General features: G+C 43.0%; 1 protein-coding gene across 2 annotated transcripts in view; it reads left to right on the plus strand.

Moving 5' to 3' along the window:
* Window positions 1-20,703, plus strand: part of LOC135551929 (rap guanine nucleotide exchange factor 5-like) — a 69,337-nt gene that overhangs the window by 42,018 nt on the left and 6,616 nt on the right. For both annotated transcript variants that reach the window (XM_064983216.1, XM_064983217.1), the window contains exons 12-19: window positions 4,732-4,810; window positions 4,887-5,037; window positions 5,369-5,460; window positions 5,657-5,687; window positions 8,315-8,393; window positions 14,782-14,931; window positions 15,202-15,299; window positions 15,507-15,626. In XM_064983216.1, the coding sequence (XP_064839288.1) occupies window positions 4,732-4,810; window positions 4,887-5,037; window positions 5,369-5,460; window positions 5,657-5,687; window positions 8,315-8,393; window positions 14,782-14,931; window positions 15,202-15,299; window positions 15,507-15,626 (800 nt within the window). The remainder of the gene's footprint in view (window positions 1-4,731; window positions 4,811-4,886; window positions 5,038-5,368; window positions 5,461-5,656; window positions 5,688-8,314; window positions 8,394-14,781; window positions 14,932-15,201; window positions 15,300-15,506; window positions 15,627-20,703) is intronic.

Raw genomic sequence — 20,703 nt, forward strand, 5'->3', positions numbered from 1 at the left:
TCTAATTTTGTCTGTCATTGTTGAAGTGTACCTATGATGAAAATTACAGGCCTCTCTCATCTTTTTAAGTGGAAGAACTTGCACAATTGGTGGCTGACTAAATACTTTCTCCCCCACTGTATAGGGGTAAAATAAATAAAGTAACACTATAAAATAACGAGGCTATATACACGGGGTACCGGTACAGAGTCAATGTGCAGGGGTACGGGTCAGTAGTTGAGGTAATATGTACAGCACCAGTCAAAAGTTTGGACACACCTACTCATTCAAGGGTTTTTCTTTATTTTTACTATTTTCTACATAGAATAATTGTGAAGACATCAAAACTATGTAATAACACATGGAATCATGTAGTAACCAAAAAAGTGTTAAATAAATCAAAATATATTTTATATTAGCCACCCTTTGCCTTGATGACAGCTTTGCACACTCTTGGCATTCTCGTAACCAGTTTCATGAGGTAGTCACCTGGAATGCATTTCAATTAACAGGTGTTCCTTGTTGAAAGTTAATTTGTGAAATGTCTTTCCTTCTTAATAAATTTGAGCCAATCAGTTGTGGTGTGACAAGGTAGGGGTTGTATACAGAGGCAAGCCCTATTTGGTAAAAGACCAAGACCATATTTTGGCAAGAACAGCTCAAATAAGCAAAGAGAAACGACAGTCGGTCATTACTTTAAGACATGAAGGTCAGTCAATCTGGAAAATGTCAAGAACTTAGAAAGTTTCTTCAAGTGCAGTTGCAGAAACCATCAACAGCTATGATGAAACTGGCTCTCATGAGGACCGCCACAGGAAAGGAAGACCCAGAGTTACCTCTGCTGCAGAGGATAAGTTCATTAGACTTACCAGCCTCAGAAATTGCAGTCCAAATAAATGCTTCACAGAGTTCAAGTAACATACACATCGCAACATCAACTGTCCAGAGGAGACTGTGTGAATCAGGCCTTCATGATCGAATTGCTGCAAAGAAACCACAACTAAAGGACAGCAATAATAAGAAGAGACTTGCTTGGGCCAAGGAACACAAGCAATGGACATTAGATTGCTGTGTCTTTGTGAGATACAGAGTTGGTGAACGGATGATCTCCGCATTTGTGGTTCCCACCGTGAAGCATGGAGGAGGAGGTGTGATGGTGTGGGGTCACTTTACTGGTGACATTGTCTGTGATTTATTCTGAATTCAAAGCACACTTAACCAGCATGGCTACCACAGCATTCTGCAGTGATACACCATCTCATCTGATTTGCGCTTAGTGGGACTATCATTTGTTTTTCAACAGGACACTGACCCAACATACTTCCAGGTTGTGTAAGGGCTGTTTGACCAAGAGAGTAATGGAGTGCTACATCAGATGACCTGGCCTCCACAATCACTGACCTCAACCCAGTTGAGATGGTTTGGGTAGAGTTGGACTGCAGTCAAGGAAAAGCAGCCAACAAGTGCTCAGCATATGTGGGAACTTCTTCAAGACCGTTGGAAAAGCATTCCAGGTGAAGCTGGTTGAGAAAATGCCAAGAGTGTGCAAAGCTGTCAACAAGGCAAAGGGTGGCTACTTTGAAGAATCTCAAATATAAAATATATTTTGATTTGTTTCACACTTTTTTGGTTACTACTTGATTACTACAATCTAAGCTTGATGCCCTCAATCTCACACAAATTATCAATGAACCTACCAGGTACCACCCCAAAGCCGTAAACACGGGCACCCTCATAGATATCATCCTAAACAACTTGCTCTCTAAATACACCTCTGCTGTTTTCAACCAAGATCTCAGCGATCACTGCCTTATTGCCTGCATCCGTAATGGGTCAGAGGTCAAGCGACCTCCACTCATCCCTGTCAAACGCTCCCTGAAACACTTCAGCAAGTAGGCCTTTCTAATTAACCTGGCCGGGTATCTTGATAGGATATTGACCTCACCCCTTCAGTAGAGGATGCCTGGTTATTTTTTTAAATGCCTTCCTCACCATCTTAAATAAGCATGCCCCATTCAAGACATTTAGAACCAGGAACAGATATAGCCCTTGCATTTGCATTGAACAGACCCCGTGATATGCAACTTTTCAGGGAAGTCAGGAACCAATATACACAGGCAGTTAGAAAGGCCAAGGCTAGCTTTTTCAAGCAGAAATTTGCTTCCTGCAACACAAACTAATAAATGTTCTGGGACACTGTAAAGTCCATGGAGAATAAGAACACCTCCTCCCATCTGCCCACTGCACTGAGGATAGGAAACTCTGTCACCACCGATAAATCCACTATAATTGAGAATTTCAATAAGCATTTTTCTACGGCTGGCCATGCTTTCCACCTGGCTACCCCTACCCCGGTCAACTGCACTGTACCCCCCACAGCAACTCGCCCAAGCCTTCCCCATTTCTCCTTCTCCCAAATCCAGTCAGCTGATGTTCTGAAAGAGCTGCAATATCTGGACCCCTACAAATCAGCCGGGCTAGACAATCTGGACCCTTTCTTTCTAAAATATTATCTGCCGAAATTGTTGCAACCCCTATTGTTCAACATCTCTTTCGTGTCGTCTGAGTTTCCCAAAGATTGGAAAGCAGCTGTGGTCATCCCCCTCTTTAAAGGGCGGGAACACTCTTGAACCAAACTGCTACAGACCTATATCTATCCGACCCTGCCTTTCTAAGGTCTTCGAAAGCCTAGTCAACAAACAGATTACCGACCATTTCGAATCCCACCGCACCTTCTCCGCTATGCAATCTCGTTTCAGAGCTGGTCATGGGTGCACCTCAGCCATGCTCAAAGGTCCTTAACGATATCTTAGCCTCCATCGATAAGAAACAATACTGTGCAGCCGTATTCATTGACCTGGCCAAGGTTTCGACTCTGTCAATCACCATATCCTCATCGACAGACTCGTTAACCTTGGTCTCTCAAATGATTGCCTCGCCTGGTTCACCAACTACTTCCCTGATAGAGTTCAGTGTGTTAAATCGGAGAGCCTGTTCTCCGGGCCTCTGGCAGTCTCTATGGGGGTGCCACAGGGTTAAATTCTTGGGCCGACTTTCTTCTCTGTATACATCAATGATGTCGCTCTTGCTGCTGGTGAGTCTCTGATCCACCTCTACACAGACGACACCATTCTGTATACTTTTGTCCTTCTTTGGACACTGTGTTAACAACCCTCCAGATGAGCTTCAATGCCATACAACTCTCCTTCCGTGGTCTCCAACTGCTCTTAAATACAAGTAAAACTAAATGCATGCTCTTCAACCGATCGCTGCCTGCACCTGCCCGCCCGTCCAGCATCACTACTCTGGACGGTTCTGACTTAGAATATGTGGACAACTACAAATACTTAGGTGTCTGGTTAGACTGTAAACTCTCCTTCCAGACTCACATCACACATCTCCAATCCAAAGTTAAATCTAGAATTGGCTTCCTATTTCGCAAACAAAGCATCCTTCACTCATGCTGCCAAACATACCCTCGTAAAACTGACGATCCTACCGATCCTCGACTTCGGCGATGTCATTTACAAAATAGCCTCCAATACCCTACTCAATAAATTGGATGCAGTCTATCACAGTGCCATCCGTTTTGTCACCAAAGCCCCATATACCACCCACGACTGCAACCTGTACGCTCTCGTTGGCATGCTAGTAGACACCATAGTGGAGCTCTTTAGCATCAACTCAAATCGCTGTGTTTGGAGGAGGAGGAATGCTGCCTATGACCCCAAGAACACCGTCCCCACCGTCAAACATGAAGGTGGAAACTTTATGCTTTGGGGGTGTTTTTCTGCTAAGGGGACAGGACAACTTCACCGCCACAAAGGGACGATGGACAGGGCCATGAACTGTCAAATCTTGGGTGAGAACCTCCTTCCCTCAGCCAGGGCACTGAAAATGGGTTGTGGATGGGTATTCCAGCATGACAATGACCTAAAACACATGGCCAAGGCAATAAAGGAGTGGCTCAAGAAGAAGCACATTAAGGTCCTGGAGTGGCCTAGCCAGTCTCCAGACCTTAATCCCATAGAACATCTTTGGAGGGAGCTGAATGTTCGAGTGGCCAAACGTCAGCCTCGAAACCTTAATGACTTGGAGAAGATCTGCCAAGAGGAGTGGGACAAAATCCCTCCTGAGATGTGTGCAAACCTGGTGGCCAACTACAAGAAACCTCTGACCTCTGTGATTGCCAACAAGGGTTTTGCCACCATGGTGGAGAGTTTGGAATCTGATTGATTGCTTCTGTGGACAGGTGTCTTTTATACAGGTAACAAACTGAGATTAGGAGCACTCCCTTTAAGAGTGTGCTCCTAATCTCAGCTCCTTACCTTATAAAAGACACCTGGGAGCCAGAAATCTTTCTGATTGAGGGTGTCAAATATTTATTTCCCTCATTAAAATGCAAATCAATTTATAACATTTTTGACATGTGTTTTTCTGGATTTTTGTTGTTGTTATTCTGTCTCTCACTGTTCAAATAAACCTACCATTAAAAGTATAGACTGATCATTTCTTTGTCAGTGGGCAAATGTACAAAATCAGCAGGGGATCAAATACTTTTTTCTCTCACTGTAGGTGGGCGCGGGGAAGTCTAGAGGTTAGGCCGCTGCCTTCAGAGCTCAAATAACATGTTGCCGTGGACTCTAATCTGGCCCACGCCCTTCTGACACAAACCCTCTTTCAACGTTCCTGTCTTTCTCTCACTGTCTGAGATATAGAGGTTCGTGACCTGTGATGCATTTCCTGTTTCAGAGCTGCTGCTGGATGACTTCCTGTTGACGTACCTAGTGTTCATGACGACCAACGACCTCTGTCAGGCCCTGCTCGGACAATATCCTTTACACACTGCATGTGTGTCTGTCTGTCTGTGTTTCTGTGTATTGTGTATTGTCCTTAACTTGTCCCACCTACAGCAGTAAGCGTGTGCATGGTCAAGGTCAGGAGGATGGAAAGGAGGCCCTCTATAGGAAGAGGAAAGTATTACACCTAGTTGCTCACTGGACACGCCTATATAAGGACTTTCTACGAGAGGACGAACACATCAAGGCATTCATGAAGGTAGGAGGAGACACACACAGGTTTGGTAACCAGTTTGTGAGGGTAATAGCTGCCTAGTAACAGGAAGGAAAGGAGTTATATTCTGCATGTCAGTGACAGCGATAACTTAAGTGTTTGTGTGCTCGTGAGCTTGCAGCTTTGTTTTCTCCCTGGCACATGTCTGCACATACATTTACAATACATCTACAATACATTTACAATACTTAAATCTAAATATATTTCTAAGTGTCAGTTAGAGGTGTGTGTGTGTGTGTGTGTGTGTGTGTGTGTGTGTGTGTGTGTGTGTGTGTGTGTGTGTGTGTGTGTGTGTGTGTGTGTGTGTGTGTGTCAGACTCTCTCCAGGTGTGTGTTAGAGGATCTTTATGAGTTTCCGTCTCTGGAGAAAGACATGAAGGAGTTCCAGAAGCTTCTACGACGTAGACAGTGAGTGTGTGTGTGTGTATCCGTGTGTGTGCATGTACAGCACAAGGACACCATTGTTTATGAGACATGAGCACAGCCTACGGTTTGTCTGTGGGGGGATAGAGGAAACGGAAGCTTCAATTCTCAAGTAAAACTTTATTTATGAACAAGCAAATATGGAGTTGTTTATTTGTTTCTCTGTTTGTTTTTGTTTCAGCACAGTGGATGAATGTCCTCCACAACAAAAGGTGAGAGGGATGGAAGAAGGGCGAGGGGAGAGAGAGAAAATGGGGGGGGGGGATAATTGGTAGACGAAAATGATCTGTCACTGCCAAGTTAAAGGGATACTTTGGGATTTTGGCAGTGAAATCCTTTATCTACTTCCCCAGAGTCAGATGAACTCATGGATTGCATTGTTATGTCTCTGCATCCATTACATTTACATTTAAGTCATTTAGCAGACGCTCTTATCCAGAGCGACTTACAAATTGGTGAATTCACCTTCTGACATCCAGTGGAACAGCCACTTTACAATAGTGCATCTAAATCATTTAAGGGGGGGGGGGGGGTGAGAAGGATTACTTATCCTATCCTAGGTATTCCTTGAAGAGGTGGGGTTTCAGGTGTCTCCGGAAGGTGGTGATTGACTCCGCTGTCCTGGCGTCGTGAGGGAGTTTGTTCCACCATTGGGGGGCCAGAGCAGCGAACAGTTTTGACTGGGCTGAGCGGGAACTGTACTTCCTCAGTGGTAGGGAGGCGAGCAGGCCAGAGGTGGATGAACACAGTGCCCTTGTTTGGGTGTAGGGCCTGATCAGAGCCTAGAGGTACTGCGGTGCCGTTCCCCTCACAGCTCCGTAGGCAAGCACCATGGTCTTGTAGCGGATGCGAGCTTCAACTGGAAACCAGTGGAGAGCGGAGGAGCGGGGTGACGTGAGAGAACTTGGGAAGGTTGAACACCAGACGGGCTGCGGCGTTCTGGATGAGTTGTAGGGGTTTAATGGCACAGGCAGGGAGCCCAGCCAACAGCGAGTTGCAGTAATCCAGACGGGAGATGACAAGTGCCTGGATTAGGACCTGCGCCGCTTCCTGTGTGAGGCAGGGTCGTACTCTGCGGATGTTGTAGAGCATGAACCTACAGGAACGGGCCACCGCCATGATGTTAGTTGAGAACGACAGGGTGTTGTCCAGGATCACGCCAAGGTTCTTAGCGCTCTGGGAGGAGGACACAATGGAGTTGTCAACCGTGATGGCGAGATCATGGAACGGGCAGTCCTTCCCCGGGAGGAAGAGCAGCTCCGTCTTGCCGAGGTTCAGCTTGAGGTGGTGATCCGTCATCCACACTGATATGTCTGCCAGACATGCAGAGATGCGATTCGCCACCTGGTCATCAGAAGGGGGAAAGGAGAAGATTAATTGTGTGTCGTCTGCATAGCAATGATAGGAGAGACCATGTGAGGTTATGACAGAGCCAAGTGACTTGGTGTATAGCGAGAATAGGAGAGGGCCTAGAACAGAGCCCTGGGGGACACCAGTGGTGAGAGCGCGTGGCGAGGAGACAGATTCTCGCCACGCCACCTGGTAGGAGCGACCTGTCAGGTAGGACGCAATCCAAGCGTGGGCCGCGCCGGAGATGCCCAACTCGGAGAGGGTGGAGAGGAGGATCTGATGGTTCACAGTATCGAAGGCAGCCGATAGGTCTAGAAGGATGAGAGCAGAGGAGAGAGAGTTAGCTTTAGCAGTGCGGAGCGCCTCCGTGATACAGAGAAGAGCAGTCTCAGTTGAATGACTAGTCTTGAAACCTGACTGATTTGGATCAAGAAGGTCATTCTGAGAGAGATAGCGGGAGAGCTGGCCAAGGACGGCACGTTCAAGAGTTTTGGAGAGAAAAGAAAGAAGGGATACTGGTCTGTAGTTGTTGACATCGGAGGGATCGAGTGTAGGTTTTTTCAGAAGGGGTGCAATTCTCGCTCTCTTGAAGACGGAAGGGACGTAGCCAGCGGTCAGGGATGAGTTGATGAGCGAGGTGAGGTAAGGGAGAAGGTCTCCGGAAATGGTCTGGAGAAGAGAGGAGGGGATAGGTTCAAGCGGGCAGGTCGTTGGGAGGCCGGCCGTCACAAGAAGCGAGATTTCATCTGGAGAGAGAGGGGAGAAAGAGGTCAGAGCACAGGGTAGGGCAGTGTGAGCAGAACCAGCGGTGTCGTTTGACTTAGCAAACGAGGATCGGATGTCGTCGACCTTCTTTTCAAAATGGTTGACGAAGTCATCTGCAGAGAGGGAGGAGGGGGGAGGGGGTGGAGGATTCAGGAGGGAGGAGAAGGTGGCAAAGAGCTTCCTAGGGTTAGAGGCAGATGCTTGGAATTTAGAGTGGTAGAAAGTGGCTTTAGCAGCAGAGACAGAGGAGGAAAATGTAGAGAGGAGGGAGTGAAAGGATGCCAGGTCCGCAGGGAGGCGAGTTTTCCTCCATTTCCGCTCGGCTGCCCGGAGCCCTGTTCATCCAGTATGAATGGAGGTAAGAGCTAGTTTTGCGAGCAAATGCTAACTAGCGTTAGCACAATGACTGGAAGGCTATGGTGTCTACTAGCATGCTAGCCGTTACCATAGACTCCCCCAGTCATTGCACTGACACTAGTTAGCAACTTCCTTCAAACTGCACACAGAGACATAAAAATTGTATCCACGAGTTCAATCTGACACTGAGGAAGTATATAAATGACTTCATTGCCAAAATCCTAAAGTATCCCTTTTATAATCTAATGGTTTATGTTTCTTCTCCCTCTCCATCTCTCTTTATCCCTCTTTCTCATTCTTTCTCCCTATCCCTCTCTCTCCCCTCTCTTCTGTCTTTATCCCTCTATTTCTCTGTCTGTCTCTCCAGAGTAAGCCTCTGTTCCAGCAGCTCAGTTTAAAGGAGAACAGTCTGCCACTCCGCTTCCCTCGGGCTGACACCAAAGAGGGTGAGAACACACACACACGTGATGCTGTGATTGTATGTGATTGATATTATTGATTTTGATTGATATGATTTATTGAAGTGTCATACGCTTAGCGGTGCCCAGCCCACATGGGTCTACAAGACACTACTAAACACAGTGACATTTTCTTTGTAATCAAAACAAAATAACATTTTCCAAATGATATGCATACAATAATCACAGCCTGTACAGCTATCTAGCCACACTTCACAACCAGCTACCATCTAGCCACACTACACAACCAGCTACCATCTAGCCACACTACACAACCAGTACATTTCTCAGTACATTGTGTACATTGTGAAATAACTGATCAGTCTCAAACATGCCCTGTCTGAATTCAAGCAGAATTCTTCAGGTTTATCACCAACATTTTTATAAAAAAGAACATGTCTCAGATCGCCATCCAGAGGGCAATAAAACACGAAATGGATTTCCTTTTTGATTTGCCCACGTTCACAGAGTAGGCAAATTCTCTCTTCGGACAATCTGTTAAATCTCTGCGTCTCTGTAGCCAGAGCGAGGGTGCCGGATCTGAGTGGTGCACAAACGGACGTTTGTTTTTTTGTTAGGTTCAGGAGGACATATGCTTCAGGGGTGTAGTTCTCATTGGTGAGAGTGTACGTTCTAAGTTTAGGTTTAAACCAAATATAAGCTGCCCATTTTCCCTTGTGGTTTTGTACTTGATTTGGTTAACACCACATGCTAATTTGTTCCTGAATATACAGTGGTTTGCGAAAGTATTCATCCCCTTGGCATTTTCCCTATATTGTTGCATTACAACCTGGAATTAAAATATATTTTTGGGGGGGTTTGTATCATTTGATTTACCCAACAAGCCTACCACTTTGAAGATGCAAAATATTTTAAATTGTGAAACAAACAAGAAATAATACAACAAAAACAGAACTTGAGCATGCATAACTATCCACCCCCCCAAAGTCAATACTTTGTAGAGACACTTTTTGCAGCAATTACAGCTGCAAGTCCCTTGGGGTATGTCTATAAGCTTGGCACATCTAGTAAGTTGGATTTTTGACCATTCTTCAAGGCAAAACTGCTCCAGCTCCTTCAAGTTGGATGGGTTCCGCTGGTGTACAGCAATCTTTAAGCCATACCACAGATTCTCAATTGGATTGAGGTCTGGGCTTTGACTAGGCCATTCCAAGACGTTTAAATGTTTCCCCTTAAACCATTTGAGTGCTGCTTTAGCAGTATGCTTAGGGTCATTGTCCTGCTGGAAGGCGAACCTCCGTCCCAGTCTCAAATCTCTGGAAGACTGAAACAGGTTTCCCTCAAGAATTTCCCTGTATTTAGCACCACCCATCATTCCTTCAATTCTGACCAGTTACCCAGTCCTTGCCGAGGAAAAACATCTCCACAGCATGATGCTACCACCACCCTGCTTCACTGTGGGGATGGTGTTCTCGGGTGATGTGATGTGTTGGGTTTGTGCCAGACATAGTGTTATCCTTGATGGCCAAAAAGCTACATTTTAACTGACCAGAGTACGTTTTTCCATGTGTTTGGGGAGTGTCCCACATTACGTTTAAAGCCCAGCTCTGTGGAGTGTACGACTTAAAGTGGTCCTATGGACAGATACTCCAATCTTCGCTGTGGAGCTTTGCAGCTTCTTTAGGGTTATCTTTGGTCTCTTTGTTGCCTCTCAGATTTATGCCCTCTTTGCCTGGTCTTGGTTTTGGTGGGCGGCCCTCTCTTGGCAGGTTTGTTGTGGTGCCATATTCTTTCCATTTTTTAATAATGTATTTAATGGTGCTCGCTGGGATGTTCAAAGTTTTGGATATTTTTTTATAACTCAACCTTAATCTGTACTTCATAACTTTGTCCCTGACCTGTTTGGAGAGCTCCTTGGTCTTCATAGTGCCGCTTGCTTGGCGGTGCCCCTTGTTTAGTGGTGTTGCACGCAACACTTTCTGCTTTTTATTTTTTAGAATTTTTTTAAACAAGTCATTTTTTTCATTTCACTTCATCAATTTGGACTATTTTGTGTATGTCCATTACATGAAATCCCAATAAAAATCTATTTAAATTACAGGTTGTAATGCAAAAATATAGAAAAAATGCCAAGGGGGGTGAATACTTTTGCAAGGCACTGTACACTGAGTATACCAAACATTAGGAACACCTTCCTAATATTGAGTTGCATCCCCCCTTTTGCCCTCAGAACAGAATCAATTCATCAGGGCATTCCACAGGGATGCTAACCCATGTTGACTCCAATGATTTCCACAGTTGTGTCAAGTTTGCTGGATGTCCTTTGGGTGGTGGACCATTCTTGATACACATGAGAAACTGTTGAGCATGAAAGACATTTAACATACATTTACATTTAAGTCATTTAGCAGACGCTCTTATCCAGAGCGACTTACAAAGACTCAGCACCATTGCAGTTCTTGACACAAACCGGTGCCCCTGGCACCTACTACCATACCCCGTTCAAAGGCACTTAGATATTTTGTCTTGCCCATTCACCCTCTGAATGGTACAGCAGTCTAACAGATCACAGAGGGAGTTCTTTAGTGGAAGCCTCTCCAGGTAGATCAAGAGGGCAGCAGTCTAGGCCCCTTACCTGGATTGTAAATGGTCATGGTCAAAACATATTGATACAACAGTAGCTAAGATGGGGAGACGTCTGTCCATAATAAAGCACTACTCTGCATTTTTAACAGCACTATCAACAAGGCAGGTCCTACAAGCCCTAGTTTTGTCGCACCTGGACTACTGTTCAGTCGTGTGGTCAGGTGCCACTTTATTTTACTAGGCAAGTCAGTTAAGAACAAATTCTTATTTTCAATGACGGCCGAAGAACAGTGGGCACTGATTGCAACAATGTTTAAAACAGAGCCATCTGCTGCTTTCTTGGTGTGCACTGCCTGTTCAGGGGCAGAATGACAGCTCGGGGATTTGAACTTGCAACCTTCCGGTTACTAGTCAAACACTCTAACCACTAGGCCACCCTGCCGCCCTTGGTCCCACAAAGAGGGACAGAGGAAAATTGCAATTGGCTCAGAACGGGGCAGCATGGCTGGCCCTTGGATGTACACAGAGAGCTAGTATTAATAATATGCATGTCAATCTCTCCTGGCTCAAAGAGTCCAGTGGGGACTGTGAAGAGACATAAACACAGGCACAGACACATGCATACACACACACACAATAACATACGCACTACACTATGCACACACATACACATGGATTTTGTGTTGTAGATATGTGGTAGTAGAGTAGGGGCCTGAGGCCACACACTTAGTGTGTTGTGAAATCTGATGTGAATGTTTTGTAGTATTTTTAAAATTTTATTACTGCCTTAATTCTTCTAGACCCCAGGAAGAGTAGCTGCTACCTTGCCAGCAGCTAATGGGGATCCATAATAAATACAAATACAATCACAATCCATGTCTCAGGGCTTAAAAATCTACACTGATTGAAGTGGTTTTAACAGTGACATAATTTAGGGATCATGGCTGTCACCTGGATTCACCAGGTCAGTCTATGTCATGGAAAGTGCAGGTGTTCTTAATGTTTTATATATTCAGTGTATTCTGCAAATCAGTTTCACAAAAAATGGATAACAATTCTCCATCCCACAGATGGTTATGAGTAAGGTCCCAGTCAAACACTTTTTTAGTGATTCTGTGTTCTGGCATATTTATCAGTCTGTGCCATAGATGTATCATGTCACCTTTTGCCTAACCACACATGGTTCCCAACCCATATCCCCACAGATGGCCAGGTTTGGAGTCAGTTTGATACCATTCCACTTATTCCACTCCAGCCTTTACCACGAGTAGGTCCTCCCCAATTAAGGTGCCACCAACCTCCTGTGGTGCACACCAAGAAAGCAGCAGATGGCTCTGTTTTAAACATTGTTGCAATTAGTGCCTACTTTGGAACCCCAAACCCCAGCTGCATAGTCCATCCCTGGACACACACAGGAGTTTTAGCTGAAAATAAGCACAGAAACCAAGATCATTTTGTTTAACACTGACCCCAAAGCTTAACCGGCAGAATCTGCTAGCGATATTATGGCATCTTCAAAGGACCTCTATACCAGGCAGTGTCAGAGGAAGGCCCTAAAAATGGTTTAAAACTCCAGCCACCCTAGTCTTAGACTGTTCTCTCTGCTACCGCACGGCAAGCGGTACCGGAGCACCAAGTCTAGGTCCAAGAGGCTTCTAAACAGCTTCTACCCCCAAGCCATAAGACTCCTGAACACCTAATCAAATGGCTGCCCAGGCTATTTGCATTCCCCTCTCCCCATCTTTTACACTGCTGCTACTCTCTGTTATCATCTATGCATAGTCACTTGAATAACTCTACCTTCATATACATATTACCTCAACTAACCGGTGCCCCCGCACATTGAGTCTGTACCGTGTACCCCCCTGTATATAGTCTCGCTATTGTTATTTTACTGCTGATCTTGAATTAATTTTACTTTACTTTTATTTCTTATTCTTATCCATATTTTTAAACTGCATTGTCGGTTAGGGGTTCATAAGTAAGTATTTCACTGTAAGGTCTACACCTGTTGTATTCGGTGCATGTGACTAATAAAATTGTGTTTTATTTGATATTTATAGAGCCAAGTGTACAATAATGGGGTTGGACCAAAACAAAGGTTGTGTGCACTTCACTGCATGCCTTTCTTTCTGAAATGAACAACCTGGGTCTTCTCTTGATTTATCACCAGTCTCAATTTAGTACACCATAGTTTAACAATAATCAACATATTCTGGAGGTCATCTAATGTCTTGGCAAGGACAACTGCACTACATGACCAAACGTATGTGGACTCCTTCTTGTCACGCATCTCATTCCAAAATCATGGGCATTAATATGGATTTGGTCTCCCCTTTGCTGCTATAACAGCCTCCACCCCTCTGGGAAGGCTTTCCACTACATGTTGGAACATTGCTGTGGGGACTTGCTTCCATTCAGCAACAAGGATTAGTGAGGTTGGGCACTGATGTTGGGCAATTAGGCCTGTCTCGCAGTCAGCGTTCCAATTCATCCCAAAGGTGTTCTGTCAGGTTGAGGTCAGAGCTCTGCAGGCCAGTCAAGTGCTTCCACGCCGATCTCAACAAACCATTTCTGTATGGATCTCTTTGTGCATGGGGGTATTGTCATGCTGATACAGAAAAGGGCTTTCCCCAAACTGTTGCCACAAAGTTGGAAGCACAGAATCATCTAGAATGTCATTGTATACTGCAGCATTAAGATTTCCTTTAACTGGAACTAAGGGACCTAGGCCGAACCATGATAAACAGCCCCAGACCATTATTCCTCCACCAAACTTTACAGTTGGCACTATGCATTTGGGCAGGTAGCGTTCTCCTGGAATCTGCCAAACCCAGTTTCGGCCGTTGGACTGTCAGATTGTGAAGTGTGATTCATCACTCGAGAGAACGCGTTTCCACTGCTCCAGAGTCCAATGGCGGCAAGCTTTACACCACTCCAGCCGACTTGGCATTGTGCATGGTGATCTTAGGCTTGTGTGCGGTTGCTCGGCCATGGAAACCCATTTCATGAAGCTCCCGACGAACAGTTATTGTGCTGATGTTTCTTCCAGAGGCAGTTTGGAACTTGGCAGTGAGTGTTGCAACCGAGGACAGACAATTTTATGAGCTCCAGCACTCGGCGGTCTCGTTCTGGGAACTTGTGTGACCTGCCACTTTGCGGCTGAGCCGTTGTTGCTCCTAGACGTTTCCACTTCACAAAGGGCACTTACAAAGGGCACCTCTAGCAGGGCAGGAATTTAGTGAACTGACTTGTTGGAAACTGACTTGTTGACGGTGCCACGTTGAAAATCATTGAGCTCTTCAGTAAGGTCATTCTACTGTCAATGTTTGTCTATGGAGATTGCATGGCTGTGTTCTCAATTTTATACACTTGTCAGCAACGGGATGAAATAGCCTTTTATACACCTGTCAGCAACGGGATGAAATAGCCAAATCCACTAATTTGAAGGGGCATCCACATACTTTTGTACATATAATGTATATCATCAAATCATCAGCATACAACAAGATGCCCAGGAATATATCCAAAACTTCATCACCAAGTTTAGCATGTTTGATTTGTAGGGCTAAATCATTAACATATATTGCAAATAAAGTGAATGAGAGTAGGTCTCCCTGCTTTACACCGTAAAGGGTTGGAAACCAGCCAGTCCTGAGGTCATTTGGGTCATTGAGCTGATCACAGTAAGACTTTGATGGGATCATATCTTCCATCAATTCCCATTTGAATTAGTCTAAAAGCAAGGTTGTCTCTATTCACCCAATCAAAAGCCTTCTGAAAATATGTTTTATGATGTGTTAACGCTATGTGTGTGTGTGTGTTCCAGTGCTGTGTCGTGTGTATGTGAGTGCTGATTCGTACCTGTGTGTTTACACACACTCTTTGCTGAGCGTGGCAGAGCTGCTGAGGATTGTGGGTCAGAAGATGGACCGACCAGAGGAGGACATGGTGCTGGTGACACACACACCTACTGGAGGTACACACACACACACACTGAAGGTACACACACACATACTGAAGGTACACACACACACTGAAGGTACTCACACACACACACACTGAAGGTACACACACACACACACACACCCACTGAAGGTACTCACACACACTGAAGGTACTCACACACACACACACACTGAAGGTACACACACACACCCACTGAAGGTACTCACATACACTGGAGGTGCACACACACACACACTCCTTTTCACTCTCCCCACTTTTCTCTCTCACTCTCCCCCTGTAGAGAGGAGGATGTTACAGGCTGGTCAATATGTGTATTCTGAGACTTTGGCGCCACAGAGCAAACTGATGGTCTGTCGGAGGGACCTCACACATATTATGGTAATTAACACCCAGATTACGGTTACGAATAATTTGATTGTGGTCATTCACTGACAAATGGTATTTATTTTTTAAACAAAGGCTATAGCGGACCTCGATTCAGCTTACCTAGGGTGGGGTGTGTTGCACTACTAAATCAAACTCAATTATTTGAAAGACAAAACACTTACCTACTCTTAACGTGTGTATGTGTGTGTGTGTGTGTAGGCCCCTCTAACAGACAGTGAGCTGAGTAAGAGAACAGTGAGGTTGCTGGGTATCAACACCTGGGATATGGCTGCTGTTCTCACACAACTGGACTGGAACCTCTTCAACTCCATACACGAGGTAACACACACACACTGGAGGAACTTTACTACACACTCACGCATACACATACTGTTAGAGGAATTCTAAATTCCTCTATTATTTCCCAGTCAGAATGAATTACTCTATCAATGCATTCTATGGGATTGTAAGACCCAATATTTTTATAAGAATGGACAGAGCCCCGGTCTTAAAAGTCAGGTAACAGCGTTTAATTCAAGAGAGTACTCACCCAAAATACAAAGAACATTACATTTTAAAGAGAGAAGATAAAAATTACGTCATCAGTTTCTCACACTCTCTCCGATCCACACAATAGCGCAGTGTCTTCAGGTCTGGAGATTGTCTCCTACTCCCCTCATAAAGCAAACATTCCAATCTGTCTAAAAGACACTCTCCTCCACTAATGGAACATCAAAGAACATTCTTATCTGTCTGAAAAGATATAGCCTCCTTCTCCCTTAAACCCGCAAGGTACAGACAATTAATTTGTTTTACCTACATTTTCGGTCCTAGTTTAACCAAAAACCCATACATTTCATACCATAACATAATAGTATTAACTTAATGGTTCTAATAAAAATGTATACATAATTAATAATTTCAACTATAATTTCCTCCAACAAATCCTCCCTTTGATTAAATATTATACATTCAAATCTACATCTAGTTTTATCAAACATAAAAAATAAAAATATGAATAAACTTATAACTAACCTTATTAAAAAGGTTTATCAGATTTATCATGCGAATAGACTTATAACCAACATTATTATAAATGTTTATCAGACTCTTCACCCATCATTAATCAAATCTAACCTTAACACCAACTGTTTTTAACCCTACATCAGAATCTTAATTCTACTTATCAGGATTTTTTTCCTCATGAAAAAACAGTCTATACATTGAAACAAGAAAACATCTAAATTTCCTAAACATCAAATATGGTCTCCTCGCGAGTGAAAGGATCCGGATTCTTCGATTACGTCCAAGCCATGTATTTTGTATTGCACTGGTCAGAGCTTAGGATTGGTCCATTTAGCTCCATCTGAAGTGTCATCGATTTCTCCAGAGTCCTGGAAATAATAACTTTCATACACGCAATCAACCACGTCCGTACAAAACTAACACAGTCACACAGGTAAGAGTAGCCCATATCACAGATGTGAGCCCTGGGCCTCCTTATCTTACTGAAATCCCCAGATCTCAACCAGCCTGCCAAATCACTCATTGGTCGCATCAGAAGTAACATTATCTGTCCTATTGCAGTACTGATTTTGCCCCACATATTTCTCAGGAGTACTATACTGAATCAAACAATAAACAGTCTCCCGTTGCCTCTGTGAAAGGAGGAAGCTCAGATTTCAGAGGAACATGTGAATATAAAGTGTGCAAATCCATACAACTTATTATCTGGCTTTCCTGTTTCCATGAATAGCTTTACCATACAGGCTGTTCCCCTTAGGTGAATAATTCCATTTCTGAACTATCCACACCGGCTCTTCGCTCTGGACAACTACACAGTCAGTATCTGCTTTGTCAGGGACTCTGCTTGTATTCTGCTGACTATAGAGCAATCAGCTGCTCTAACTTTTTCTACCTGGAATGCACAAGGTTATCAACTGAAACCCTTACTTTCACTACACTCCATCTCCTTCCATGCTGGGTATGTAGATTTATGTAGCCTTCTCACTTGATGTGAGCTATAACATGTTTCCATGAACTACACAGAGACTTGCATAGATGTCTTCCATAGCTACTCTTAGTCCTGAACTGCCAAGGAGTCAGAGACACCACTTGGTCTACATAGAACTCCACTGAGACATCCCTCCCTATCCTACTCACACTTCCTGTTTATCCAGATTAAGTGATCTCTTATGCTTGGTTAATACTAATTTCTCCTTGTTTAACTATGTCAATATTACCCTCTGGCCTTCTCGGGGTCATTGGTGCAGCAATAAGATCTCCAACCATACAGCATAGGATGGACAGCTCATCTATAAAGCCCACCCTCTTCCAGAAAACACATCATTAGCAAGAGTCAGACACATTTTCACTTCTATGAAAGAGAACAGTGAGGAAAGGACAGGTAAGGTATTTTTCATTCGAGAGATGGCCCCCAGAATTCTGTTAATTCCAGTTCTCCTCTCGAACTCTGTTATTGTTCTACAGTGCCAATGTGCCTTACCCTCCCGCAGTGTGATATGAATCCGAGTAGTTCTTTCTGCTTGCTGTCACCAGAAGTCCTTGGTATGGTCCCCCCAACAGGCCTCAGGGACTGGATTGAGTGACTTCACCTGTAATTCACCTGTAGTGCATAAAATCTTGGACATACAGGTTTGGTTAACAAACAGTTTCTCATTTGTTCTATCTTTCCCATATACCTACTTGTTAGCTAATAAAACATTTATTTATTTATTATCAGTTAATTATCCCGTAGGTCACATCCTATCCTAGAACACAATTTACCCATCCCCCCCTTTGTTACCTGGCACTGCCCAGGTAACAACCTTGCCTACTCTTAAACAATGACTTACGTAAGATTAGTAAATTATCCTTATGTCTGACATCATCATGTAGGAGCCCCTTTAATTTTCCACATGTCCAATTCTCCCTTGGGCGTCCATTCCTGTCAATCCTGTACCAATTTCCTGTCAAGTTTCTTATCTACTTTTAAGAAGTATCTGTGCTACTCATATACTTTTCCTAAATACATATATTTACCAATTTAAACCGTAACCCCTTTCTCTCATATCTCTCAAACACCACTAAGCTTCTAACTGTTTGACTTTATCTAAAATCATTGATTTTAGAAAAAACATGTCTATGAGTGGCAATCTCTAAAGTCTTAATCCTAAATCATCACAGATGTCCTATATTCCTGTTAAATGTAATACTATTTTTTTTTTAACTCCTAATAATCAAACAAAGTAATATATGTTGCCAAGTGTGGAATACCTTATCTACAGTAATTTATCACCCCTAAGAACTGAAACTTATTTTTCTATGTAATTCCCTGCCCCATTGGCTTAATACATCTCCTATCCAAACCTCAATGTATCTTATCTTCCCCTATTCTCAATGATAAATATGATTTTTTTCCCTCTGTTGCAATACCAAATCAATAATAGCCCATTCAAAAACTTCATAGTTAATATTGTAAATCAGAATCCTGAAACACTTTCTCTTCAGTGATTCAAACAATAATACTAAACCCCTAACCAAAACTCCATTATAATGAATTTACCTTAAAACTAGTAACTCAATATGACCACATTCATTATACAAATTACTCTCCCCTGAGGCTGATCAGACCTCAAAAGATAGTCACGATAAGGTCAATAGGTCATTCCACCCTTGTTTAGTAATGTTCCATACTACATTAGATATATTAAATAACCCTTTGTCCTTACCATCAATCAATTCACTTGTGTAATTAAAACTCATAAAATAAAAACTCATAAAGTTCCATATGTGAGCATGCCTCTTTAAAATACCTTTGCACTAAAACAAATAGTCCTAACAAATGTTTTATGTGTATATATTTGCAAACCTTAATGATTAATCAAAACTTCCCGGCCTTTTTTCAATTTGGTCATTTATGGCCTCATTCTCCCCAAGATTATAATCCCAGGAAACATCCAAAATTGAGACACCTAAACATCAATTTTCCCAGAAGAACACAACACTCCTAACTAGCATTCACTATGCTACTTCGATTCAGAACCTCAAAAGTGAACTATAAACTAAACCTAATGATAATTCCCCTTTAACTCAAATCATTAATCATAAGTTTTAAACAATGTCAATGTATATGATTACTTAAATGAACATGCTATCCTTAGATACAATTTACCCGATAACATTATTATCCAATGTATTACTTTTTCCCTCTGCCGCAAATGTCGTACATTTCTCAGTGTAAGAAATCCGTAATTTAATCCCAGATATTTAATAAAAATGTAAACATATTTTCCCCTTGGCTCCTTCAACTCACATATTTTAGATAACTTCCATCCGTCCCGGTATGAAGAATCCTACTTAAACACACCAGAACAAATGCTTAATTCAGTTAAATCAACTCCTAGAATAACCAGTCTTATAGGAACCAAACAAGTAGGTATATGGACTTTTTTTTATCACCTTCTGAAACGTGACTCAAAACAATAATGCACGCATTTTCCTTCTAAAAGACACAAACAATTTTCTCCGTTACCCCCAGTCCATGGCGACAAAAGTGCCTCGCGAGTGATCATCAACAAGCGCTCAACCTCGACTCAATTCGCAACGATTTTCAATGAATTGTAAATAATTGTTGGCTGTCTGCAGCAACAGTATTTCGGGTTCGATAAACCAAACCTAATTTATCGCATCTGTTGAATCCTGAATTATAGTTTACAACATTAATCAACATCTCTCACCTCCCAATTCACTAATTTTATAAGAACATTTCGATGGGCACAGATCTATCGTAATTGTTTCTCCGTTATTATTCAGAATTCATTTGACTTAAGTTACTGTCCCGTCTTTGATTTAACATTTTAATTACGACTCTATTCCCAATATATTATTCCCAACAGATCATTTAGTGAACAGACATCGTCTTGCATCAAAATTCGCTTCGTTCTTATTTTAAGTTGAATGAATTAGTCTTTCAATTTGAACCAAACAAACCATTTAAAACGTTCAGTTTATATCTTATACCAATACCAAAAATTCAGATATATATATATATTTTCTTTTTAAGTTAACGCCTCGGCTGGGAACCGAACCCTGGACTGTAGTTCGTAAGACTGCTACGCTCACCACTATACCACCAATGGTTAAATTAAACTGACTGAGATTCTCCGCAAATAGACCCATTTTACAGTTATCTGTATTTGTTACTCCGGCATCTGGACAACAGAAAACAGCCCTAATTTAAACGCCCAAAGTTTTCCCTCAGTTAGGATTCTCATTAATCTCGCTCTCTTTGTATCTGTCCCTTATTTTTCTTTACCCGATTGTCGCCTCTGACCTTCCCCTCAGTTAAATTACAATATTGGTGGTGACGTCTTTTGCAGGGAGTGTTACACTCCCGGGCGAAATGTCCAATTTC

This window comes from Oncorhynchus masou, chromosome 13, assembly GCF_036934945.1.
Source record: "Oncorhynchus masou masou isolate Uvic2021 chromosome 13, UVic_Omas_1.1, whole genome shotgun sequence".
NCBI lineage: Eukaryota > Metazoa > Chordata > Actinopteri > Salmoniformes > Salmonidae > Oncorhynchus > Oncorhynchus masou.